At 53.3% G+C, this 27018-nt stretch overlaps 1 protein-coding gene across 4 annotated transcripts in view; it reads left to right on the top strand.

Moving 5' to 3' along the window:
* Positions 1-27018, top strand: part of Hip1 (huntingtin interacting protein 1) — a 133554-nt gene that overhangs the window by 78508 nt on the left and 28028 nt on the right. For 3 of the 4 annotated variants that reach the window (XM_076840947.2, XM_076840946.2, XM_076840949.2), the window contains exons 2-8: positions 7835-7898; positions 11791-11933; positions 12154-12210; positions 17051-17131; positions 21327-21403; positions 21934-21995; positions 25571-25711. In XM_076840947.2, the coding sequence (XP_076697062.1) occupies positions 7835-7898; positions 11791-11933; positions 12154-12210; positions 17051-17131; positions 21327-21403; positions 21934-21995; positions 25571-25711 (625 nt within the window). Of the gene's footprint in view, positions 1-4692; positions 4838-7834; positions 7899-11790; positions 11934-12153; positions 12211-17050; positions 17132-21326; positions 21404-21933; positions 21996-25570; positions 25712-27018 lie in introns of those variants that run through there. The other variant, XM_076840948.2, reaches the window with a different exon arrangement.

Below are 27018 nucleotides of genomic sequence, written 5' to 3'. Positions count from 1 at the left end.
ACATGTTGGCTTCTGGTGCCTTTTTTCCTTTCAGGAATCTCTTTTATTTTATTTATTGGTTTATTTATTTTGCACTGCTGGATGGAACCCAGGGCCTCACGCATCTCCACCGTTCCCCGAGCCCCAGCCCCGGCCCTGTTTCTAGGATCCCCTGTGGTTGACGTGTGCAGTTCTGTCACCTTCTCTCAGGCAAATCTTGACTGGTCTTTGGATACCACTTCCTTTCCCTACCACCCCACCATGGTCCCTGGACTCTTTCTCCATGATCCTGCCATGATCCTGGGTCCCTTTCTCCTTGACTCTGCCAGATCCCTGGTCCCTTTCTCCATGACCCCACCATGATCCCTGATCCCTTTCTCCATGACCCCACCATGATTCTTGGTCCCTTTCTCCATGACCTGCCTTGATCTCCGGTCCCTTTCTCTATCACTCTGCTATGATCTCTGGTCAATTTCTCCATGACCCCTGGTCCTTTTCTCCTTGACTCCTCATGACCCCCGGTTCTTTTCTCCACTATGTCGCCAGGGCCCTCGAGGTGGGCGATGGGCTCCTCACCCTTGAGCTCCAGTTAACTGAGTCGGAAGCCTCCGCAGTGTGGGCGGCCCCGCGGCCCCTCCCCTCGGCCCCGCAGCCCCGCCCCTTGGCCCTGCACTTCCGGTCAGTGCCTCTGCCTCAGTGCTCAGTCCTACCAGGTGCGAAACAGGAGCTTGCCCGGCCTCTCCCGGCCTCTTTACCCTGTGCACACAGGAGCACTGCAGGTGTCCACTCGGGTACCCTCCGCGCGTCTGGAGGGTCCTGTCCTTCAGTGTCCCCTCCTGACTCTGCTTGTTACTCTGTGCCACTCCCAGACTCAGGGCAACTTGGACGCCCTTTCCAGGCTTCATGAAGTGCTTTGAGTTTGCCCGGCCGGAGAAGGAAGGGGCAGGAGGAAGGCCGGCTTCCTCTCCCATCAGCGGTCGGCCCTTTGAGGACGAGCTCCACTGGCTGGCGGCGCCTGGGAGGTCCCCGCATCCAGTTGTTCACTGTCCATCACAGCTGTCAAAGCCCCCCTGGGCTCGTGTGGCACAGTGTCTCACCAGCTGGGGGGTGGCCCTGCCCTGAATACCAAGGCCTTGTTTTTCAGTGTAGGTGGACACAATAGCTTTATTTATACACGGTGCTGAGGGTGAGCCCAGGGCCTCACACCAAGGCAAATGCTCTGCCACTGAGCCACGGCCCCTGCGCCCCCACTTTTTCTAACCACAGTTTCTCAGTGACTCCGCCAGGGCTGTTCTCTGGGGGAATTTACCCTATTTTAGCAACTCCCATTGATCCTGTCCCCCAGCCCCTGGTAACTACTTTCTGACTCTCAAGAGTCCAACCACTCTAGGGACCTCTATAACTGTCATTGTTCAGCCCTTGTTCTTTGGTGACTGTCACCTAGCATGGTGTCCTCGAGGTCCCTCTGTGTTGTGGCACGCAGCACAACATCTTTCTGTTTTAGAAATGACTAAGGATTCTGCATCATGGACAGACACATCTCCCTGTTGACGGACCCTGGTCTGCTCCTCCCAGTGCCCCCTTGTTTCTTTAGCTCCTCGGGGCACTGCACAGGCCTGGTCACCCTCCTCCAGCCGAACACAGGTCTGCACATCAGTCGTTTCTTGGTCTTCTCCGTTCTCCCAATCCACTGTCCAGATGGGAACACTACCAAACAGAGCCTGCCTGCCTTGCTTTTGTTTGTTTTTTTGTTTTTTTTTTTCTCTCTTTCTTTCACTGGGGATTGAACTCAGGGCACTTAACCACTGAGCCATGTCCCCAGCCCTTTTTAATTTTGATTTTGAGACAGGGTCTCGTTGAGTTGTTGAGGCCGGCCTTGAACTTGCAGTCCTCCTGCCTCAGCCTCCTGAGCTACTGAGATTTCAGGCATTCACCACTGTGCCTGGCTCAGCGCTAACCTTTTGGGGAATCTGCCTGACCCAACTGTTCAGTTACTTTTCACAAATCCAAAAGTCAGAGGATGTGCAGGCTTTAGTGAGGGAGATGGGAGACGTGGTCCTAATTTTGGTAGTTCCCAGTTGATGCAGCAAGCGAAACCCTACAAAGCGGAGAAATGCTGCATTAGCTGGGGGCCATAAAAACATACCCTGGGCCAGGCCCTCGAGCAACAGATATTTATAGACCGGGAAGCCCAAGATCAAAGTGCCAGCTGACCTGGTTTCGCAGTGGGGACTGTCCTCCCAGCCTGTCAGGTGGCCATCTGCTTGCTGTGTCTCCTGACCTAGAGTCGCTTCCACATGGGGACAGGAATCTGCGCTGCCAGGTTGTCCTGGACGGCTTCTCCAGAGGATCAGCTCCTGTTCTCCAGCCTGATCAGTACCTCAAACTAAGGGACCCACTTGCTTTTGCTTTCCAGGCAAAAGGTCCTGGGTGACCATGCAGCAGACGCGGGTGGGTTTGTGCTGGACCGCTGGGGGTTTCTGAGGGCAGCATGGTGCCAGTGGAGCTGGGTTTGAATTCTGGCCTCACTGGGGTTTTTGGTGCGGGGGTTGGATGGTTCTCACGTGTGCAAAGCACAAGCTACGCCGCCTGCAGCCCTGACCCTGCCTCTTGTTTTCTTTGCTACCTGGGGCAACTGGACTTGGATAATAGTGGGTCAGATTCCCTGTCCTCAAGAGCCCCAGGCGGGATCAGAAGCAAATCACAGCTGGGATGCCTAGTAGGGGGCAGAGGCCCAAGGGAGGGTCCCTGGCTGTGGACGCTGTTGCCACCACGGTCTAGTAACAGTGACAACTACAGACGGTCCCTGACGTAGAAGGGATCAACTTCAGGTGTCTCAGCTTCATGGTGGTGTGAAAGTGAGCCCACGCAGGTGTCCCACAGCTGTTCTGTAAATGACGCCAGCCCTTCGGCACTTTTGTATGGAATAGGCTTTGTGTGGACCACCTGCCAGCGGGGGGCTAATGTAAGTGTTCTGAGCCCAGGCCCAACCCAGTTTCCGCTAGTGAGGGGTCGTAAATGCTTTGTGTGTGTCCGTGCGCCTGCGTGTGTGGAACTGGCATTGAACAATCTGCAATCCATTTTTAGTTATTTATTGAAACCAGGGTCTTACTAAGTTGCTGAGGCTGGTCTCAAACTTGCGATCCTCCTGCCTCAGCCTGCCTCCTGCCAAGTAGCTGGATTACGGGCCTGCACCTCCACACCTGGCTTAATGCATTTTTGACTTAATAGGATTTCCAATGTACAGTGAGTTTTTTTGGAACATGATCCCGCCATCACCCCAAGGAGCCTCTGTACTCTTGTTAATTTTGATAATTTGAAAGACTTAGTCTCACTGATGCTGCAGACACCCCGCCGCCGAGTGCTGTCCAGCCTCCTGTCCCTTGCTTGTTCCCTCACTGTCACAGGTCCTCTGGCCTCAACATGGCCCCAGCCCTCTCTGCCACCCTGTCTCAGGCCCTATGTCCCAGCTGTTCCCCCTGGCTGCCCACCTGTGCTGGCCGTGAGTCTCTCCCCTCCAGGCCTCACCCTGCCTTTCCCCGTCGCCAGCCTTGTTACTCCCTGGGGGAATGAGGACCCCAAGGAGCCCGCTGAGCCCTGAATCTCAGGACCAGGCACCTGGGCAAGGATTTTGGTTCACGCAGCTCAGAACCAGTAGTAGGAATATGGGCTGAGCTGGGAGGAGGCTGAGAGCTGGACCAAGCCCCCTCTCCCAAGCTGTTTTCTGTAACTTTCCAAAACCAGTAAGATGAGCTGGCACCATGAGGCCCTGCTGGTTCCAGTCCCCAGCTGCCACCATGGGCAGGCGTTGCTGAGGCCACTGGTCCTAGGCCTTCCCCTGGGCAGATAAATACTTGCTTCCTCCTCTGCCTTTGTCCATTTTCTGTTTGCTATAAGAGGACACCGGAGACTAGGTAATTTATAAAGTAAAAAAGTGTATGTAGTGCACAGGGCCGGAGGCCAGGAAGTCCAAGAGCAAGGCCCTGGCGGCTGCTCAGTGTCTTTTGCTCCTTCAACTCACAGTGGAAGGCAAAAGCAAGTCAGTGTGTATGAAGGAGGCCGGACACCATGGTGGAGCGCTGGTGGAGCATACTTGAGGCCCTGGGTTCAAGCACCACACAGGGAATAAACCAAGGAGCTCAACAGAAGAGGCCGCCTCGCCTCGCTTTGTGATGACCCGCTCTCCTGAGAATGAGCCCACTCCAGAAAGGCATTGACCCCGTCCTTTCAGTCACCTCTCAAGGTCCCCCCCTCCCAAGGACACCATGGCAGTCAGCCAATGGCAGTCGAATTTCGGCAAGGGGACCATCCAGATTCAAACGGAGGCTTCCTCCTGCTCTCTGCCCTTCTCTTCCTTCCTTCCTCTTGCTTTCCCTCTTTCCTTCTGCCCTCAGGGCTGCACCCCCGCCCGTGGTGCCACCCCCACCCGGGCACATCCTCCCTGTCCGCCCTGCCATGAGCTGGGCTGGCCTTGGCAGCCCAAGGGCTGGGCTCCTGCCCAGAGCTGTGTGTGTGACCGGACAGGGCCCAGCTGGCCAGCCCAGGCCCCGCTTCCCTCAGAAGTGAAGCCCCAAGAACACCCATTGGCCACGGCCTGGCAGGGCCACCAGGCTGGGGAGGGGCAGGAGGGAGGCCCGAGGCTGCAAGGGGAGGAGAGGGCCGCCCTTCCTGCAGTGCCTGCTGGTAATTGGCTCTCTGAGGCCAGCCTGCGACACCGGGGCCAGCGGGCAGGAAGTGGTGCACAATGCCGCTCTTTGAGGGGAGACTCGGCTGGTCTTAGGTCCTGTGTGACTCCAGGGAAATCTGGAGAACAGCCTGTTCCCAGAGGATGTTCTCTAGCCCAGAGCCCCCTCCAGAGGTGAGCCGCTGAGCCCCACTGCCCACCCTGCGCCTGGGAGCCCTGCCCCCACTGCCCTGACCTGCAGGAAGGCCCCACCTCAGGCCAAGTGACATCTTGCAGAGTCTGGGGCTGACAGGGACGGGAAGGACTTTGTCCTGTGTGGCCGTGAGTCACCATGCACCTGGTCCGCAGGAAGCTGAGCCACAGTGCATCCGCCACCCTCTGCCCTGCAGGCAGCAGTGGGCCTGTAGAGAGGGACAAAGCCATGTCCCCTTTGTCCTGAATTCTGGTGGGGAGGAAAGGCAACATGCGTGTTGGCTACATTAAGAGAAACTGAAGTTCTTTTTAAGAAAAGAAGAAAGAAAAATAGGTGATTGGCCCCAGTAGCTTGGAAAGTTCTAGAAAATGGTAAAATGTGGTCTTTGGTCTGAGACTGGGGCAGGATTTAGAATGTTGATAGTTGGGGTCGTGTGACATAGGAAGGATAGAGAGGTGGCATCCCAGGCTCGAAGTGTTATTAAAGCAACAGAGTTGGGCCCCCAGGAACCTCTGCCTGGTGACCTCGAGGTAGCTGACATCCGAGGGTCCTGGAGGGCCTCAGTTGACCTCAGGGACTCAGAAAGCTGAGCTTGGCCCTGCCTGGTGCCTCGGAGCCCTGAGCAGCCTGGCCACGGAAGCTGGGCCCAGGCCTCCGTCCATAAGAAGGCCTCTGCCTTCGGGCCTTGCTGCAAGAGGAGGGCCGGGCATGTACCTTGGAACTTTGGTTTAGTTGGCCCTAACCTAGGCCAGGCCCCGTGGTGCAGTGGGCAGACATCCCACACTCTCCCTGGTTAGCACGCTGCAGAAGTAACTCCTGCTTCAGGAGGAGGGAGGGGTATTGTATCAGGTCCCCTGCTCGAGAACCTTCTGTGGTCCCCACCCCAGGGCCTTGTGCATGTGAGGCAGGCACTCTGCCAACTGAGCCACATCCCCAGCCCCCACATCCCACTACTTCTTGCCCTGGTATCCAGGACCCTCCATCATCTGATGGGCCTTTACTGTCTAACCATGGGAAGGGACCTAGAAGTCACCTAGTCCATCTTGAGCCAGTTAAGTCTTTTTCACAGTCACCAGGAGTGGTGATTTACTGAGAAAGTGACGACAGTGTCAGCCAGGGGCAGTGGTACATGCCTGTGATCCCAGAGACTCAGCAGGCAGAGGCAGGAGGATGGCAAGTTTGAGGCCATCCTCAGCAACTTAGTGAGATCCTGTCTCAAAAAGTAAAAAGGGCTGGGGATGTGGTTCAGTAGTTTGGTCCCCCTGGATTCAATCCCCAGGACCAAAAAAACAAACAGAAAATGATACAGAGTCTGGACTCTCCTTCAGAATAATCCAAGGATGGACGGGTCAGTGGTGGTATAGAATGGGGGAGGGGCGGCCTGCCAACTACAGCTGCAGGGCCAAAGCCAGCCACCACCTGATTTTGAAAACAAAGCCTTATTGGGTGCAGCCTTGATCACTTGTTTATGTATGTGTTTCTCAGTGGCAGCCTTGAGACTGATGGGGACCATGTGGCCTGCAAAGCCTAGAATATTTATTAACTAGCGCTTCCCAGAAAATGTCTGCCTACCCTGGCCCTTGGGAAGCCAGTGTGACCACATGTTTGTAAGGCTTGGTGTCAGGGCCCTAAGGCTGGTGTGTGTGTGTGTGTGTGTGTCTGTGTGTCTGTGTGTCTGTGTGTCTGTGTGTCTGTCTCCAGGCTTTTCCATAATGGGAGCTTACGACAGCACCTAAACCCAGGCACCCCAGTTCTCATAAGCCACCCTTGGAGACGGAAGCCTTGCTCCCTACAGGCACACGGAGGAGTGTTGACTGAGTAGCTGACTGTGGGGAGACTGGAAATGCACCGTCTCGGTGTTTCCACTCACAGGCTGGGTCACTCAGGCCACCAGCATTGTGGAATGGCATCTCCAAAAATGAGCAATAGGTGTGCAGGGCACTCGGGAGAGGTCCAGAAAATAGTTTCCCCGTGAGAAAAGCGAGATGTGGGAAAGTCTACAAGTGACCATCCCATGTTTGAAGCCTGCGGATGACAGCTTGGTGTGTTGTCTATGACTTAGGGGCAAATGACGTCCACGGAGGGAATGGAACAAAATTTTAAAAAGGAAAGATTCCTACTGAAGAAAACTGCATCCGAGACATGATCCCTTTGAATGTGTTTGTGTCCGTGATGTAGCGATGGATTTGTGTTCTGCAAAATGGAAAGAGGCCAGACCTGGTGTGGTGGTTCGGGCCTGTAATCCAAGCAGCTCGTGAGGCTGAGGCAGGAGGATCACAAATTCAAAGCCAGCCTCAGCCACAGCAAGGCACTAAGCAACTCAGTGAGACCCTGTCTCTAAATAAAATACAAAATAGGGCTGGGGGTGGGGCTCAGTGGTAGTGTATCCCTGAGTTCAATCCCTGGTGCCCCCCAAATAAAAACGACTGGAAAGCGGTATTTCTCATGTCCTCTGGATGTAATTAAGGACAGAGAAGGGAATCTGCCGGGGAGTTAAAAAATGCCCAAGAGAGGAAGGTGGGAGACCACAGTGGCCTGCCAGGGAAGTCCCTGTGGGAGGTTAGAGGGCTAGAGGTGACGGAGGGGCAGCGGGATGGGTTTGGGCCACGGTCACCACCCGCCGGGCAGCAGTGCCCCTCCCTCCTGCTCCCTGAGGAATAATGTTTCCCTGGGGATGAAAAGCCTCCCTTTGTGCCGGCTTTAATTGCCACCTCCTTGTGCCAAGTGATTGAGTGGCAGGCGGGCGCAGCAGCTGGGCACAGCCAATGCCAGGCAGCTAAGTCCGCTCCCTTAGGACAGCCAGGCCAGCTGGTCTGGGAGCACTGCCCACCTTTGCCCCCAGCGTCCACCGAGGAGCCAGTGGCGTTTAGGCAGGGGGTCAGCGGGCAGGGAGGCCATGGGGGGGGCAGGAGGGTCTCAGCCCCCCTCAGAGGCTTATTCATTTCACCCGCCTTTCCCCTCCCCCTCTTGTTTTGCAGACTGTCAGCATCAATAAGGCCATTAACACGCAGGAAGTGGCTGTGAAGGAAAAACATGCCAGAAATATCCTTTTGGATGTTGCTCCAGGCCGACCCTGGCGGGGTCAGATGGTGGGGACTGAGGTCAGGAGCAGCCAGGTTGGAGCAGCTCCCAGGGAGAGTTGGCTTCAGGGACCACGAGCCATCTGGGTGGACTGAGGCCTCCCGGGGCCACCAGGTTAATGGACAGTGGCTTTCCTTTGAGAGGTCTCCTGCAGCTCAGAAGGATTGTCACCTGTTTGCAAAGCCCTCCAGGGTCGCCACTTGGCCCAGAGGGCCACACTGACCCCCTTTGGGGACACCACAGTCATTTTTCCTTTTCTGATCTTGAAACCAAAAAGAAAAAATATCTCAGCTGCAGTTCAGCCAAGGCAGAGGCTCAGCACGGGAGTGAAAGCCATCCTTGTAAACAGGTGCAACAGATGCTGGACGAAAGCAGGAGTTCAGAGTGGACCAGGGAACTGGTAACTCAAATGCCCCTCTCCAAGGTCCCCACCCCAAGCCCGCCGACGTGGCTCTATGGCTTGGTAGACAGGTGCAGGCTGACTTTAGCTAATGGATCCGTTGATCCATCCTGAAAGGGTAGAGTTTGGGAGCTTAATCCCTGAAGGCTGAAGGCAAGAGGCCCCCAGTGAGCTAAGCCTTGGCTATGTGTCTCAGGGCAGGGCAGGCGGAGTTCAGGCCTCGGTTGGCCCTGGGAATCCCAGGTGCCTGGGCTCCTCTGAGTTGCTGTGCCCCAGCCACTCAGGCCCAAGGGCCTGTCCTGAGGTCAGGACAGGCCTCAGGGCCTGGGGAGGCCTTGCAGGTTCATGGCCAGGGGGGCCCAGCACGCTCAGTGAGCTTTATTGGTTGAAGGTAGGGCGGGGCTGGAGTGGGGAGCCCGGACTGCTGGGTGCCTCTAGCTGGGTCCTGCGTGAGCCCAGCCAGCTCTTGCCCATTTTCCCCAGAAGTGTTACTGAACAGGGTGGTTCTGTCCTCCCGGAGGCGGGCTGATCCCTGGAAGGATGAGTTTTGCAGTTTGTTCACAAGGCAGCTGAGTGTAGAGCAGGGAGAACAGGTCTCGAATCCGCCCCTGGGGACAGGTTGTGCGGGGTGACTGGGGGTCAGAAGGGAAGTGAGGGTGATCTGCACATGGTAGTCAGTCGTCAGGGCTCTGGTCAGAGGCACATTCAGAAAACGGTGGTGGTGTTGTGCTCTATGGGTGGAGTCTTAGGCCCTCTCAGTCAGAAGGTCACTCATGGACACTCTCAGGCCCAGGTGAAGGGATTGGTGGCTTCAACCAGTTTGAGCTGGACAAGGCCACGTCCAGGTTCCTGAAAAACAACTTAGTGGTTAACCCTGGGGCCATCCCCAGAACTGTCCCCAGAGGTGTAACCTACAGCAAAAACCCTGGAGCCCAGTACTTATCAGTTGGGTGGCTCCTAGAATCGCAGTGAAAGCCAGTCGCTCTAGCAGTCGACACTGGAGGGTCTGTTGGCTTTCCCCTCTGTTTGGAAAGGCCCAGGCCCCTTCTTTACTGTGCCATGCTTGATTCTCTCACCAGGATTAAAAATGTACCAAAGAAGGCCCTCATTTTAAGTGGCCAGTTGATTCTCTCAGGGCATACTCTGTCCCCACCCCTGCCTGCAGAGAACCTGTGACCAGCCTGACATAGGGCGGGGTGTCATCATCAGGGTCTCTTCTGGGGGCCGGGGCTCTGCAGAGGGAGGCCAGGCCTGCTGCAGCAGGGCCACTCCATGCAACGTCATGGCAGTCTACCTGGGGTGGGGCAGGCAGCCTCTGGAAGAGACTCCAACTCCCCTCTGGAGCTCCCCGGCCCACTCTGAGACCCAGTTAAACTAAAGAACTGGTCAAAGATTCCAGAAGGTGAGTGTCCAGTGTTGTCATTCTGTGAATCTCTGATTGACACTTTCTTAATGGTGGATAAATGTGGGAACCACCCACTCCCCTCAGCAGGGGTACACGGGCCTGGTGGAGGAGATGGAGACACATGTGTCTTTTATTAGCTGTCCTGGGTGCCACCTGAGTCAGCCTCAGGAATTGTGACCTCAGAAATGCTGTGCAGACAGTCATTTATCTTGGAAGCTCAATGGGGAGCAAGTCGGTCCCCCTCGCAGGGTCCACTCATGATGAGCCTGGACTGAGTTTTAGATTTTCTTTCTGTACCTGACTCAATCACGGGCATAAAAAATGCCTATAAAACAAAAGAACGACAAAAGGTTCTCCTGGCTTCTTTCAAAGTCGGGTGCCCACTGGCCTGGTACCTGCTCTGGCTTCTGTTTGGGGAGACTATGCTCAGGTACTGTGACCACCACCCGCCGTGGCAGGGGAGGAAGCCACCAGCTCTCCTTGTTGCTTCCTTCTCCTCTGAACAGAATCCCAAAGTTTCTATTCATAAACTATTTCAAAGATCACACCAGCATCAAAAACTGCTCTCTGCTCCAGACCTGAAAGTACAGGAAGCCCACCCCCCTTGAAATGAAAATTTCATCCAGGACAGGGCCACAATGGCACCTTCTAGCTCAGAAGCTCACTGACCTGCGTTCTGCATGAGTCATTGAGCCTGTGACCTGGGCACAGTGCCATGCCCTAAGTAGCACTGCATTTTTTACCCAAGCCTGGATAAAGAGGGCCCAAGTTCAGGGTCAAGAGCTGAACTTAGTTGAGGTGCTGGCTGGGAGAGCCAGTGGTGGCAGCTGGGCTCTGAGGGAATTCCTGAAGAGCTCGCATGGTCCAGCCTGTGCGTTCAAAAAATAAAGTTCATTCCTGCTTAATAAGTGGCTCGTGAATTGTGCCCAGCCAGACTGCGGTATTTGGTGGCCCGTATGGGGAAACAGCCCAATGAGCATTTCTGTAACTGGGGTGACTGGGCTAACTGATTGGTTAGGCTTCCCACCGCTTGATTGCACTCTCCCGATTCTGTAACCTGGCTTGCTTACATTGGCTAGACCCCCAAACATCCCTTTTGCAGATTTCAGGCTTATAAGGAGTGCCCTTGCAATTGTTCAGGGCTGATCAGGGGAACAGCTTTATGTTCTGGTCAGTCTCCACCAGTGTGCTTCAATAAAGGCTTGATTTAATTATTTAAAAAAAAAAAAAAGTTGAACTTAGGGTCAGTGGTGCCCAGTTCCTGGGTCTGTGATGCCACCCTGAACGTCACAGAAGACACGGGGAAGTCCTCTCCTGCCTCCGAAAGGGCCTGCTAATGACAGATTTGCAACACACACTGAAAACCACCTGCAGGCAATAGGTGCATTTGGAATTGGGTCCAGGGAGGAGCCACCCCAGGACTCCACATGCAGGAGTTTCAAGGTGTCCCAGGACCAGGGCACCCCTGAACAGGCCAGGAGGTCTGTGGAGGAGGTGGGGTGCCAGAGGCACTTGGAGTTTTAAGGAAGGGCATTTTAAACAAAACTTGCTCCTCCACCAGGCACGTGCACCCCTGCTGAGGAGAATGAGTGGTTTCCACATTTATCCACCATTAAGAAAGTTTTAATGCTTTTAGAGCATAACCTGTGAGGAGTTGGGACTACTTCCTAGAAGAGGACCCCAGAGAATCAGCCAATCAGGGTGCAGGGTTCCCTGCGTTAGCCACAGTTATTCCCCAAGGGCTCCACCACCCACTTGGCTTACTCAAGGAGAGCCACTAGGACCACTCATGGCCTAGGGGGTGATTTCTGCAAATTAGAAACTGACCCCTTCTCTCCAGACACATCCCTGGGGAAATTGCCTCATAAAATACCTCTTACCAGAACAAGGCATTGTATTGGCAGATGAATGTCCAGGTCTGTGGGGGCTTAGCTGAGCAGGGTCCCTCCAGGTGGGGAGGCCAGGGCCCGTGAGGCTGCCTGGCCCTCCACAGTGGCCAGCAGCCTCCGAGGCAGGACTCGCGCCTTTGTTTTCCATGACCCCTTCACCATGCATCCTGGGCACCCACCACGAGAAAGGCGCTCAGACCTTCTGGTCTGTGGTCAACCGGCTGCCTCTCTCCAGCAACGCCATGCTCTGCTGGAAGTTCTGCCACGTGTTCCACAAGGTTCTCCGTGATGGACACCCGAACGTGAGTCCCTGGGGCGCAGGGGAGGCCGGGCACCCCATGGGTAAAGTGCCTGGGCCACAAGCTGGTCCACTGCCACACGGCTCCCTCCTCTCAGCCTTTGGTTACTGACGAGAGGTGGGTGGACGCCTCCCGGTGGGGCTCTATTCCCCTCCCGGGCCCAGCCTCAGTGTCCTCTGGCTGCTCCTTCTGTTCGCTCATGGCTCTTTCTTTCCCTCCACAGGTCCTGAAGGACTCTCTGAGATACAAAAGTGAATTGAGTGACATGAGCAGGATGTGGGTGAGTTTGGAGATGCATCCGGGGCCACCAGCTGCACCTGCTCCTTCTCCAGAGGCTACAGAGCAAGGACCATGGGATGGACGGATTCAGGCTCTTTCAACTTGTTTAGGATTTCTCCCTGAATGTCAGGGAGGGGGTACAAGTGTCCCCAAATAGTACCACAATGTCCACTCTCTTGCCTGGGTACCAGGAAGCTGCAGGAAAGTTCCAAAGTCTGGGAGCCTCTCTTGCCAAGGGAACTCATGTCTTGAAGCTGTCCAGGTGTTGGCATTCTTTAGCAGGGACATACCACGATTCCTACTTCTTTCCTTTTGTTGGGAATTAGCATTTTTAATTCTTAATTAATTTAATTTAATTTACTGCTAGTGCCTTTTCTTTCCTGAGTGTTCTCAATGTGTTAGCATGACTGGGGAGGTAGGTGGCAATCTCAAAATCAACTGAAAGAGTGTTTCTAGCCAGGCATGGTGGCACACGCCTGTAATCCTACCTGCTCGGGAGGCAGGAGGATCTCGAGTTCAAAGCCAGCCCCAGCAACTTAGCAAGGCCCTGAGGAACTCAGTGAGACCCTGTCTCTAAATAAAATGTAAAAAAGGGCTGAGGATGTGGTTCAGTAGTTAAGAGCCCCTGAGTTCAATCCCTGGTACAAAAAAAAAAAAAAAAAAGAGTGTTTCTATACACACCCAGATCCCTCTGGATTCTGAGGATCAAGGGATATATGTGGGAGGGAGTCAGCATTTTGAAAAATCTCCCTGGTTGATTCTGATAAATGCTTTTACACCCACCAGTTGAGAACTACTATTTTAGCCTTTTGCTCAGCCTTATCTGTATCTCTCTGCATTCACAACATGTTAGTGATTATACAGTCCAGCTTACCTATCTTAAGTGTAGGAATACAGGCTCAGAGAGGGAAGCCCCTTATCCAGAAGTCACAAGGGGAGTTACCTGAACAACCTGAGAGTGGCCCCCAGATCTCCCAAGTGCATATTGGGAAACTCTCCCTATGGCATGTAAAGCTTAGGTCCTTATCCTTTTTGGTAGAATTTGCCTGGCATATCTTTCCCCACCCTTTACTTTCAACTTTCCAATATTTTCATTTTCTTAGACTATCCTTTGTGGGTAGCATTCAGTTGGATTTTATTTTATTTTATTGGTAATAGGGTCTCACTGTGTTGCCCAGGCTAGCCACAAAGGATTTTGGTGGGGTTTTTTTTGTTGTTGTTGTTGTTAATTCAAGTTGGCAATCTTTGTCTTTTAACTGGACATTTGGTACATTTACATTTATTGTAATATAAGATATAATTAGATTGGCATTTTCTAACTTTTTGTTGTTGATGTTTGGGAGCTTGGGGGATGGGGTTCATGCTGCGGACTGGACCTGGACTGTGCTCAGGCTAAGCGTGCGCTTGGCCTCGGAGCTAAGTGTAGCTTAGCTTTCAGCCACTTCCTCTCCCAGCTTACTTTGTGCTTCCCTTTGTCCCATCTGTTCCTAGTCTGTTTTTCTCATTCATTGCTTTCTTAGGGATTGATTGGGGTTTTCTCATTACTAGTTGAGAGGTTAAAATTTTCCTCTACTTTTTAAATAATTTGGTATGTTCTTTAATAATTAAAAAAATGCTTGTTTAGTTGATCGAGGTCTCAGTTTCATACCTGCACCTGTTTCCTGTGGAATACAAAGAACTTAAGACTATTTATTTTTTATTTTTTATTCAGTTATTGATGGACCTTTGTTTTATTTATATGTGGTGATGACAATTGAACCCAGTGCCTCCCACATGCTAGGCAAGAGCTCTGCCACTGAGCCACAACCCTGGACTATTTTAATTAAATACACTCCTTCTACCCTTATGCTATTTTAGTTCTGGTTGTTTTTCTTTTTAAGCCCTATACCATACTGTTTTACTTTGTTTCATTTTGTCACCCTCTGATCTTTCATCTGGGATCACTTTCTGCCTGAGTTATTTCTCTCAGAACTTTCTCTACCCGAGAGTCTGCTGGTGGCATACATTTTTGCTTTTTGAGAATGTCCTGACTCAGCATCCTTCATGAAGATAACCTTCTTTGGGTTTGGGATTTTAGGGGGACAGTTATTTTCTCTCAGCACAGGAGAATGCTGTTCAGGCTACCCTTCTATGATTCTTGACTTCCATTATTTTCTTGAAGTCATCTGTGAAACTCACTGTTGCTCCTTCACAGCTAATCTGTGATTCTTCTCTGGCCATTTTTAAGATCTTAGAACGTGTTTAAGGGTGAATTTATTTTGGATTCTTTGGACCTCTTTAATCTTCAGGTTAGCATCTTTCCTCAGTTATGAGACATTCTCCATGTCATTATAAACTTTGTCCTTGCACTGTTCTGTCCTCTTCTGCGCCTCAGTTAGAACCTGTCAGTCTCTCTCCATGTCTCTGAGCTGCTGTTTTGAATTTTTTTACCTATTTGTCTCTGCTGCATTCTGGATAATTCCATCCTCTGAATTTCAGTTCACTGTTTCCTCTTTAGCTGGGCCAATCTGTTAAACCTCTCCATAAAGTTTTCAGTTTTAGTGTGATTTTCATTTCTTGAAATACTTTTTAAAAAAAAATCTGCTTGAGCAAGGTGCAGTGGCGCATGCCTGTAATCCCAGCTGCTCGGGAATCGAGGCAGGAGGATTGCAAGTTTGAGGCCAGACTCAGCAACTTATTGAGACCCTGTCTCAGAGTAAAAAATGAACAGGGCTGGGGATGTGGCTCAGTGTTAAGCACCCACTGGTTCAGGACCGGTTCAATCACCAGTGCTGGGAAAAACAAACAAAACCAGGAAAACTCTGCTGGATGCCCTTTACAGTCTCCCTTGCCAGCGTGGACCCTCTTACTTCTTAGACGTCTTAGGCACACTCATTTCATATCTCACTTTTCATGATTCCGTTTTCTCAAGTCCTCAGAGATCTGTTCCTGCCAAATGGCATTTTTGGTAGATTTTGCGCATGAAATATATTTTCTGTTGGTGCTTAGTTATTTTCCACGGCGAGGTACTCATTTTCCTTGCAGTCTTATTTGTGAAAATTCTTTGAAGTCAATAACAAAGGCAGCTTCCTCCAGAGAGAGCTGGTTATTTGCTCCCACTGAGATCACTGTAAATTCAATTTTCAGCTTCAGGTTTTGTGAGTTCTGGGAAGATCCCTTGAGGAATCCAATCCCCAGTAGTGGATTTTCCTTTCCTCTGATCACAGCAAGGCTTTGTGGCCAGGGTTTTCTTTACGATTCACAGAGAGGACTGCCTCAGTGCTAGTCACTGTGTGTGTGTGTGTGTGTGTGTGTGTGTGTGTGTGTCCAGCTACCCCCTTCCACCCCGACTGTTTACCTTCAAAAAGAAGGTTTTAAAGTTTTGCCCATATTTTCGGTGGTTTTCAGTGAGAGGTCACCCTTGTACTCGGCTGCCTGGTTACCCAGCCTGGGATCCCTGAGGCCTTCTGCCATGCCCTTCCGTCTTTTCCCCTGAACTAAGAGTATCTGGAAGTTGGAACCAGCTTTACTTTCTGGTTCTTGTGCATTTTCATGTTACAGCATCTCTGACAGTGAGAATATTTTTGCTTCTCTTTCTACTTTCCAGTAATTTCCCATCTTTCCAAAATGAATAAACATTACATGAAAATTAATGAAATGTCTGGGCTGGGGGTCAGAGGTAGAGCACCTGCCTGGTACGAGTGAGGCACTGGGTTCGATTCTCAGCACCACATAAAAATAAAATAAAGAGCCAACAACAACTAAAAAGAAAAAGAAAACTTTTTAAAAATTGAATTGATGAAGTGTGAAGTGTTCCTAGGAGATTAGGTCACGTAAGTGCTGCCATCTCTGTCATTGACGGTGACTTGTCACCTCCTCTGGGCCCTCCTGGCCCTTAGAGGCCCTTTCAGGTGCGTTTCAGGGAAGGTCCTTTATTCTGAGCACCCTTGAAAGAAAATGTTGGAGTCAGAACTCATGCGGGGGCCACAGCTATTCAGTTTTAGTTTGCAGATAACCGGGAGTGGCTAATTCAGCTTCTTCCCGGAGCAACTTTACTGTGCTCAGAAAGACTGAAGGAAAGAAATAGCCTATGGCTAGACTGCTGTGGGATTGCCAAGTGGAGACTTAAAATCCTTTCCTGAAAATCCTTATCCAGAATTTACCCAAAGGAAGTCCTCACATTTTGTATTGTATGGCAAACGGGGCCAAGACAGGAGGATTGCTTGAGACTACCCTGGGTGATGTCACCCTGCCTCAAAAATAAATAAATAAAATGAGATCATACTGAAAAAAAATATGTTCACTGAAGCATAATTTATAATAGCACACATTTCAGTTCTTTTGAATTGGCTTCAACTACTTCAAACATTGAGTTTGTTCAATAAATGATAGTACATATGTATAATATACTAGGCAGTCACTGAAAATGATCATACAGAAGAAAAATGGGGTGAAATCGCAGTGTTATGTGAAAAAATAAATTGAGGCTGGGTGCAGTGGCACATACCAGTAATCCTAGTGATTTAGGAGGCTAAGACAGGAGGATTGCAAGTTGGAGACCAGCCTCAGCAATTTAGTAATGCCCTAAGCAATCTAATGAGACCCTGTCTGAACACAGAAAGAATGATAGGGACTAGGGATGTGGCTCAGTGGAGGGCATCTCTGGGTTCAATCCCCAGAGTGGAAAAAAAAAACCAATATATTTGTATACATGCTTTTCTATATTTTCTAAATTTTTCTGCCATACGCGTCTGTTATTTTCATGGTCAGAGAAAGAGATTCTTTACCCTAGAATCCCTGGCTGCAGGCTTCCCCCAGTGTGCCCGGTGCTAACCCTTTGCTCTCTTGCCTCTTCCTGGAAGGGCCACCTGAGCGAGGGCTATGGACAGCTCTGCAGCATCTACCTCAAACTGCTGAGAACCAAGATGGAGTTCCACACCAAGGTGAGTCCTGCTGGGCCCTCCTGCCCGCCTCAGGGAATGTTGTGGGCACAAGGGAGCGTGCATCCTGCCTCCATGCTGTGTGAGAGAAAGGTGGAGGGGCCCGTCCATCAGCTTGCTTGTGAGATGTTAGGAAGCAGTGGTCCCACATTTCCCCACTGCAGTCTCCCTACAGAACCTTCTTAGGTGCAGAGCTGTGTGCAGAGGTGCATCAGGGAAGCCAAGTCAGGTGCTCCTGAGGACCATAGGGGCCTGCGAAGGGCACCTGAAATAGGAAGCCACAGCGTGGGAGGGCGGGCCTTGGAGGCGGGTCAGGGGCAGACAGGTGGTGGGAGCAGAGTGGCCACCAGGTGGGAGAAGAATCAGCTGGGGAGCTGGAGAGGAAGGGGAACTTCCCCTGGTGCCTATCCCTGTGGTCCCCATGTGCTCGAGGGGCAGCGTCGACCCATGCATACTGTGCCACTCTCTTAAACCTGCCTGTGTGACACCCAGTCCCCACGGCAGCGTGACAGTGAGCGTGACCATGTCCTGGGGAGATGGAGCAGGAATGTGAACTAGGCCCATTGGACACCTCGGCCATGCTGTACCCAGGGGCTGCCATGGGCCAGAACAGGTCGGGCCCTGAAGAGAGAAGGGCAATATCGTGTCCCCACTTGTGCGAGTCTCCCAGTTTGCTAGGGCAGGTGACCGAGGTGGAGAAGGTGTGAGCAGTAAGACTAGAATGGAGAGCAACAGGAGGCAGCACCAATGCATGGGGATGGGGACAGGGGACAGTGGCCGCGGGCAGTAAGCTGAGCTCTGTCTGGAGTGCTGGTTTCTCCATTACAGCACACGTCACCCCCCAGCCGTGTGGCCAGGCACAGCAGCAGCGGCTCCTTGGCTCTAGTGTTCTCTGTGGTCAGGAATCCTGGGAGGACCTGGCTGGGCGCTTCTCTGCAGTCAGTGCTGGCGAGGGCTGGCGGTAGGCACTGCAGTGGGGCTGCTGGGGCTGGCCTGACCCCACCCACTTGCAACAAAACTCCTTCCCCAAGACCCCAGTCTGCCACAGGCTGGGTACTGAGGTGACCCAGCAGGAGAGCAGCCGGGTACTCAGGCAGAGTGAGCCTGGAGACCCAGGGACACAAGGCCTGGAACAACTTGGTGTCCCTGTGAACCTGCAGCAGACCTGCATCAGGATGAAACGTGGGCAGGACAGCACAGGACCAGGGACCAGGGACCAGGCAGCTACGGAAGGCCATCCCAGCCCCTGAGGCCTCGGCACCCGCCTGGGAGGTTCCTTGGACTGCTCCACACCCAGGGGAGACCTGGCTATAAAGGATCATCTGCACATTGTAGGGTGTCCTTCCTGGGGCCTTGTGCAAGGTGGACTTGAAAGAAAGACCCCAGCTGTCCACGTGGCTGCCGATGAGGACCAGAATTAGGACATGGCCCCTAGAACTGACAGAGTGGCGGGGGCTGCCTGAAGATTGGGAGGGGGCCAGTGAGGAAGAGCTGGGTCACATGAAGAGAGGCCAGGCTGCAGGAGGGCAGAGGGGGAAAGTCAACAAGAGCAGAACCGGGCCAGGCGCTGGGGTTGCATGCCTGTAATCTCAGCAATTTGGGAGGCTGAGGCAGGAGGATCGTGAGTTCAAAGCCAGCCTCAGCAGTTTATCAAGGCCCTATCAACTCAGCGAGACCTTGTCTGTAAATAAAATACAACAAAGGGCTGGGGATGGGTTCAATCCCTGAAGCGAAAAGAACAGCAGAACCCGGAGGGGGGGTGGCTCTGGACTGGGGCTTCATGGAGTGCAGAGGACAGGTGTCCACCTCCTGGAGTCCCGAGCTTCTGTCCCAGAACCATGCCCAGTGAGACTTGCTGAACGAGAGAGTGAACCAAAGCCTAGGTGGGATCTGACCCCATAGGAGGGGCCGGCCTAAGTGAGGAGAGGGTCTCTCCAAGTTGGTCCTAGTACACAGCATGTGAGGAGGGAACAGGGCTCCAGTCCTGATGTCCAGAGGGGGCCAGAGAGGCCAGGAGGAGAGCGAGCATGTCGGGTGGGATGTCCCTGAGACAGAGCAGGAAGACCTGCTGGACATGAGGGCAGGAGAGGACAGCAGGGCCAGGACCTGGATATTGCAGCCGGAGTGAGGGAGGGTCTTCGAGGGAGGAGTTAGGTCATGGCCGGTCCAGACAGGTGGGTGGAGTCACAGGGATTGGAATTGAGGTGGTCAGGGGTCATATGGCAGCGTGCAGGACTCGGCACATGGGACAGCTCTGACCCAGGTGCCAGGGACTAGGGTGAGTACTGGGGTAATCAAAAACCGAGAGCCCTTTAGTGTGGAGTAGAGCCACCTAGGGACCTGGGAGGGCTGAGCACAGAGCCCAGCCCTGGTCAGTGGGGCTGAGGAACACACGGTGTCCTCATGGACGGGGGCGGTTGAAGTGGAGGAGTCCCTGAAGTTCTAGAAGAGTAGCAGGTTGGGAGACATGCGGGTAGCACCGTGGGAAAGGAGAGGCGGTCAGACTGAGAGCCCTGCGTGCTGGCCCCCGCCATCGAGGATGGTGGCAGTGCCCTGAGAAGTCCTGGAAGCAAACCCAGGCCTGTCTCGGGGGCCTTGGCACTGCGCAGCCTGGAAGCCGAGGCCGCAGTGAGGATTTCCTGGCAGGAGACAGCATATTGTGACTGTGCCACGGAACGCAGGGGGTAGGAGCCAGAGCCAGCGCTTGCGATCCAGCCCTGCTGTCCCGTCTGGCCTGGGCCTGCCCTGGCCCTTGGCAGCCCCGTCCTGCAGTGGCTGCAAGCTGGGTCTTTCTGGCAGGAGGGGAAAGATGGAAAGATGGAGAGTGGAGATGTGGGGCACCCGCAGGCAAGCCGTCAAAACAGTTGACATGCCCTTCGGGGTTGGTTGGTTGTCATGCTGGGGATGGCACCCAGGGCCTCGCGCATGCCAGGCAAATGCCCTACCACTGAGCCCCTCTCAGCCCCAAGCTCAGGGTTTTAAGGTTAAGTGGGGCTGTGTTCCTGGCACAGTCAGGTGATCGCGTGGCTGAAATAGGGTCAGTTGTGAAGAAGTCACCTGCCTGAGAGCGCCTGGACCCACAGAAACGGCAGCGCTGAGCCTTCCCGGGGGACTCATGCTCTGGAGTCTGATCAGGTCTCTCTGAGACAAGACCCTGCACAAGCTCTGACTCTGCTCCCTGCCTGTACCTACAGCCCCGCCCAGCTTGCTCGATCCCTGCCCTGTGTCCTCTGCACCCAGAGCAGCCCAGAGCTGACCTGGAGTGTAGTAGTGGGGGCTTCTGCTCCTGGCCTGAGAGAATCCCGGATGAGTCCCGGTTTCCTCGGTTCTAAAACGGAAATCACTGTTTCTGCCTCGCAGGCCATTGTGAAGATTGAGGAAGTTTATCCAGATCTTGCTGGGTCTGGCAGGTGGCTAGCCCCTTGCACCTCCGCCCAGGCCTCTCCCCACCTGTCACTCCTGCCCATTCAGTCACCTGAGGCTAAGGAAACACAGAGCACTGGGCCTCACCCCAGCCTCTCAGGTTTAGTAGGGGATGGGGCTGGGACCACACTAGGAGGACTGTTGCTGAGGACTCCAGGGAGAGAGAAGGCAAAAAGGAGGAACTCCCAGCCCTGCCTCCTTCATCTCAGGTCCCCATCTTAGCAGCCTGAAGTTTTGGCTCTGGAACTTAGAAGCCCCTTGGTGAGGTGGCCCCCCATCTCTCTGGCCTGATCCCCTTGCTCTCCGGGTCCGTCCACTCTAGACAGACCCCATGGTAGGAGAAGGATTTCTCTCAACTTTGGGGCTGCCTCTCGTAATATCTTCCTGCCGTCAAGTTTATTTTACTACTGAGGGTTTTCACAGGCGGGGAAGAGGATGCTGCAACTCCAGGAAATGGCAAGGACAGCAGGAAGCCTGGCTTGGGGTCAGAAAGGACAGGGATGAATAAATAATCCTTCCCCGCAAATGGATGATTGACAGCAAGCGCTGTCATATGCAGGGTTTCATGGGAGAGCGCGCATGGAATGTTCCAGAGCACAGATTGCGGGGAGGAGCCCTCCCCTCACTCAGTAGGGTAGAGTGGGTGCTCGGTGTCTCCGAGCCTATCAAGGTGTCTGTGTGTGGGGTCACATCCCAGGAGGGCTCCTTGTCGCTGGCTCTGTTGGCCTTGGGGAGATGTCACCGCCCTCTGACTTGGTTCCCACCTCCCTCCCAGAACCCCAGGTTCCCGTGCAACCTTCAGATGAGCGACCGACAGCTGGACGAGGCTGGAGAAAGTGATGTCAACAACTTGTAAGGGGCAGTCCCCATGCCCTGGGCCCAGGAGGCGACCGCATTTGTCCTTTGTCACTTCCCGTTAGGGTCACAGAGGGCCTGATGCTAGGGGCAGAGGCTAGGGTGAGGTTAAAGCCCCTGGGTGATGTCCTGATGGCCCCTTCCTCCCGCGTGCCACCCAGAGCCACCGGCTGGTGCCCCTCGCGGCCCCCCTCTGCCTCACCCTCACCTCCCAGCCTGGCGAGGCACCAGGCCTTCCCCTTCCCCATGTCACTGTGGACTCTCTGTCCTTCTTCATCTTCAAATGGCCTGAATGCCCACTCGGGCGAGAGCTGAGGTTGTGGCTGGGCGTATGCGTGTGCGTTTGCGCTGGTGCTCATGTGTGTGTCTTGGGGTGGGGCAGGAGCTGGGGGCGGGCAGGTCAAAGACTGGCCTTAGGGGCTGGGGTGTAGCTCAGTGGTGAAGCCTGCGCCCAGCACACACCAGGCCCTGGGCTCCTCCACACCCACAAAGATTGGAACCTAAGTTCTCTTTTCTTCTTGGGTCAGTTTCCAGCTAACAGTGGAGATGTTTGACTACCTGGAGTGTGAACTGAACCTCTTCCAGACTGGTGAGTCTTTGCCCTCCTGGATCTGGGGCCAGCCCTTGTCTCCCTGTCACAGGTCACATGTCTCTGTGCTCTTAATTCAGGGAGGGGATGAAGTTCTTCTGTGTATTTGAAGCCAGAGATGTCACATCAGAGCAGAAAAACATGCTGCTGGCCTCCCTCCTAAAGCCCAGGCCACCAAGACAGGTCTTACTCTCTGACAGCCAGTGGACTGTGGCCACAGCCCCGCTGTCCTTTGGCCCTATCCGTCTGCCATCAGAGCTGGGCTGTGACCCAGGTGATTCCTTCCCAGGAGGAGGCCTTGTGTCTGCTGTTTAATTGGCAGCCATTGGGAAAAGTGGGTCAAGCTAGGCTGTCACCCAGGACATCCTGCTCTGCTACTGGGGGCAGCTGACCACCCTGCCCAGAGTTCTGGGACCCCCAGACCCTCAGCTGCTAGCACCTCCCTCCTCTGGGTGTCTCTGTCCCCCTCACCTCCCAGCCGGGCTCCTTTCCCTGGGAGACAGATGATGATGTGCTAAGATTTGAGCTGGTTCTCAGCAGGTGACTGACAGAGGACAGGCATTCTTGCTTGGGCTTGGTGGCCTTCTCAGCCAGTGGGCATGTAGGGCTTTGACTCACCTGAAGTCTGCTCCCTTCAGTGAGCTCATCTGTGCAGCATATGCGTCCCAGTGTCCTGTTGTGTGCCAGCGCTGGTCTAAGCCTGTGACGGGTCTGAGAGTCTGGGATGCTTTGAGCAGTCAGCTCAGCACAGGATGTGGGCCCGAGAAGCACCGGAGACGCTGGGGAGCTGGCTTTCTGGAAATGAAGGAATCAACCTCCTGGCAGCGTATTTGAGCAGGGCCTTCTGTGAAGTGGGCAGAGGCCTAAAAACAAAACACCTACTAGGGAGTGTCATCCCCGCCATAAGCCACTCCCAGTCAGGGAGGGAAGTGTTGTAGATGGACTCAGTACTTTTTTGTTTTTGTTTTTTTAATATTCATTTTTTAGTTGTAGTTGGACACAATACCTTTTTATTTGTTTGTTTGTTTGTTTGTTTATTTATTTATTATGTGGTGATGAGGATCGAATCCAGGGCCTCATACATGCTAGGCAAGCACTCTACCTCTGAGCCACAAACCCAGCCCTCAGTAGTAATTTTTATATGCTCCATAACTATTTGCCTAAAGGTACATGAACAAGTATTAATTGCTGTGGCTAATGATTATTTAGCTTCAGGAGGGAAGGACCCAGACAGGTGATTCAAAACTCATTTACCTTTGGCTTTTGAATGTGCAAGATTTATTTTTTATTTTTATTTGTTTATTTATTTAATGTTTGGTTTTAGGGATTGAAGGGATTGAACCCAGAAGTGTTTAACCACTGAGCCACACCCCCAGCCTTTAGTCTTTAGTCTTTACTGTGAGAAATGGCCTCACTAAGTTGCTTCTGAGGCTGTCCTTGAACTTGTTTGTGATCCTCCTGCCTCAGCCTCCCAAGTGACCAGGATTACAGGCCACTGCACCAGGCTTTGAACGTGCAAGATCTGAGTGTGGCTTTGTTAGTTGGCTTTTCTCCACTGTCACAAAATACCTGAAATTAACAGCTGTTCAATAAATTACATGAGATATGCAGCACTTTCATATCAAATGGGCTCTGTGTTAGATGATTTTGCCCAGCTGAAGCTCACGTGAGTGTCCCGAGCACTCCCAGTTACCTGGCTGAGCTGCGATGTTGATGGGTTGGGTGCAGCCACAGTGCCAACTTACTGTATTTTCAGCTGATCAAGAGGTAACCCCACCCTAAGCTGAGAAGCATCTGTATTTAAACTGGTTACAGTTAAATAACATTTCAAAGTCAAGTCCTCAGTTTCACAAGCCATATTTCAGGCATGTTTGGAGTGGCCATATGTGGCTGGCATATTGGACAGTGCAGCCAGAGCGTTTCTGTCATTGTGGAATTCTATCTGCCCCGGGGGTTCTGACACACTAGGCCAGCAGTCAGTTTTCAACCTTGGTCGCCTGTTAGATTCACCCAGCGGGCTTTTGAAAACTACCATTGCCCTGACCCTAGCCCAGACCAACTGACACAGAATAGGGGCATGGGGTCTTGCAGGCAGCGTCAAAGCCAAGAGCCACTGCACATTACAAGACTCTGTGAGGCGTGCACTTGGCATCGTTGGGCTTCATGGCAAAGCCTCTGGAAACCCAGAGAGATTGAGCACTCGTCCTCATCCACACTTGCACTGCTGTGGGTGGTGCTGGGCACCAAGGGCCATCTCAGGAGGCCTCAAGAAGGCAGCGGGCAGCCCCGGAGAGGGACCTGCTGTGGATACTTGCCAGAATGGAGCCTGAGGATGGCTTCCTTGCAGCGGCAGCTGCTTGTAATTTGTGTCAAGAAGAAAAGCTGCCTGCTAATTAGAACAGTTGGGGATTTTTTTTTTTTTTTTTTTTTTTTTCCATTTGCCAAACTAACCCTGTTACCAGGGATTCGTGCAGCCGGAGGAGGAAGAGCACACAGGGCTCTGGGCAGGGCCACGCTCCGTGGAGCTGCAGGGAAAGTCACGTTCGTTTCTGCCACGGCTAGCACCTCCAGGGACATGGGCAGCCTGGGCAGGAAGGAAGACCGCCAGGCCAGGGGGCGAGCTGAGGACCTGCAGCCAGGCATCCAGTTCCTGGGTCAGGAACTTGGGCATAAATATGGAGGGATCTCTGGAACAGAAAGTGGGGGAGCAGCTTCCTCTCCAGAACTCGGGGGAGTCGAGGGCAGCACGTCTGCTGATGGCCCCCCATGACCCCGATGAGCCTTTGGCCCCGTGGTCCATCCTGCCCCCAGACCCTTGTTTGGTGCGTCTGTGCCCTTCAGTGTCTCCCTTTGAAATGGTCCAAGAACCCCTGAGGCGAGCCACTGGGAAGCCACAGCCGAAAGATTCCCTCCTTCACTTTCTGATCCCCGCTGGGCGCATTCTGCCCTTGCTGGCTACCGCCAGCCACCAGGCCTGCGGCACTTCTAAAGGCCAGAGGTGTTAGGCCAAGTTCACGTGCAAGCGGCTCGGCCTGATTGGTCAGCTCCTTTCAGGTTCTGAGGCCCCATGGACCCGAGAGCTCCCCGGCATAGTGACCTGTCTCTCCATTCGGCCTGACATGAGCTGAAATACTAGCTGTGCCTTTCTGATCTGACTTGGGGCAGAACTAGGAGGCTCCTCAGAGACAGGAAGAAGGGATTCCTGGGCTGTCCCAGGAGCTCTCCAGGATTGAGCAGATCTCGTCTTTCAGGGGTGTCACGGGGCTCTGCACAAAGTGGAGCCTGTTCATTGCACACCAGGCATCTTGGCCATTAGGGGCAGAGGCACCTAGCGTAGCCGCAGGTGGCCACGTGGGCTCTCTGGTGCATGTTTAACTCTCAGCATGACACCTTGGCTTTCCAGCAACGGAGGTTCCCCTGAATGACAGGGACACCCTCTCTGTGCTGCAAGGGCTAAGTGAGTCAGCTGGAGTGATGCCCACATAGTCGGCCCTTGCTGCCTGCTGGGCCCTCCGCTGCCTCTCTGCCACCTGCCATTGCCTCACCCTGTTGCTTTCTCCCCCTTTTATTTCCAGTGTTCAACTCCCTGGACATGTCCCGCTCAGTGTCAGTGACCACTGCAGGACAGTGCCGCCTCGCCCCACTGATCCAGGTCATTCTGGACTGTAGCCACCTCTATGACTACACCGTCAAGCTCCTCTTCAAACTCCACTCCTGTGAGTACACCCGCAGGATCTTTCTCCGTGAGCCTCGGGCGGGGAGGTGCCTCACCGCACGTCCCCTAGGGAGGTCCCTGGAGACTGTAGCCTGGCTGCGTGCCCTTGGCTCCGCTTCTGTTTCAAAAGTGCCTGGAGTTCCTGGCCGTCAAGAGAATGGAAGGGGCTGGGGATGTAGCTCAGTGGTGGGGTGCTTGCCCAGCACAGGGGAGTGCCGGGGTCCCATCCTCAGTACCACCAGAAAGAAAAAAAAAGAGAATGGAAAATGGAAGAACAGGGGTCTAAATTTTGGTGGGCCAAGTACAGCTCCTAACAAGCCATTGCTGTGTCCCAGGATGGTTCATCTCCATCTGTGCTGTGTCTCCATTCCTCAAGGACATCAGGTATTCTAGGACCCACACAAGGACCATATCTCTGGCCCGAATGAGCCAAGGCAGCGATGTCCAAACCATTAATGACGTCATCCTTTGTATAGATGGAATTTTATGGAGAAATATGTAGAACAGAGCTGCTCACCTAAATGGAGGGCTGTCCCTCGCCTGCTGCAGATCCCTGGCGTGCCCTTGGCAGAGCATAGTTTGGAAGCTACTGTTCTTGTGACCTCCGTGCTTCTGTGTGTTGGTGGTTGGTTTGCGGTGATGGGCATGGAACCCAGGGCCTCTCGCATGCTGAGCTCTTGCTCCACCACCAAGCTGCACGCGGCCCTGTGTGTTTCTTCTTTAAAACTGTGTGTCTGTGCCAGGTTCATTCTGCTTCAGGGGGTCTCCAGCAGGGTTCAGATCTGCACTGTTAAATGCAGGTCCCTATGTAATCCCCTGGCACTTGCACCCCACTGCAGGGTGGCCACCAGGAAGGATTGTATAAAAAAGTCTGTGCATAATGGAAAACCAAGAAAAGTCTCCATGTGCACAGACACCAGCAAAGTGTCACGGGCCTGGGGTTTTATGTCATAGAAGGCCACATTTTAGAATTGTGGGACAAGGATGCTCCCTAACTGTGGTCACCAACAAGCACAGAGTCCAATTGTTAGGACAGGGTCAGAGAATAGCAGCACGCAGAGGAACTCAGGGTGGTTTCCTGGGAGGGAGATCGGAATTTGCACTTTTGGGATTAGAAAGGCTGTGGATCAAACCTGAAGGGAGCCCAGGGTCGATCAGATCCCAAGAGGAGAAGGGAGATGTTGCTTAGCAGCGCCAAGTGCCTGTGAGCTTGTAATCGTCTCTACGATGCTGTAAAACACGGCACACAGCAGAACCTCACGAGGTTCCTGTAGAGTGGTGAGATAGGAGAACAGGCAAGTAATTATT

The sequence above is a fragment of the Callospermophilus lateralis genome, chromosome 19, assembly GCF_048772815.1.
Source record: "Callospermophilus lateralis isolate mCalLat2 chromosome 19, mCalLat2.hap1, whole genome shotgun sequence".
Lineage (NCBI taxonomy): Eukaryota > Metazoa > Chordata > Mammalia > Rodentia > Sciuridae > Callospermophilus > Callospermophilus lateralis.
The sequence above is the reverse complement of the archived record's forward strand: the minus strand, read 5'-3'. Positions and strand labels throughout refer to the sequence as shown.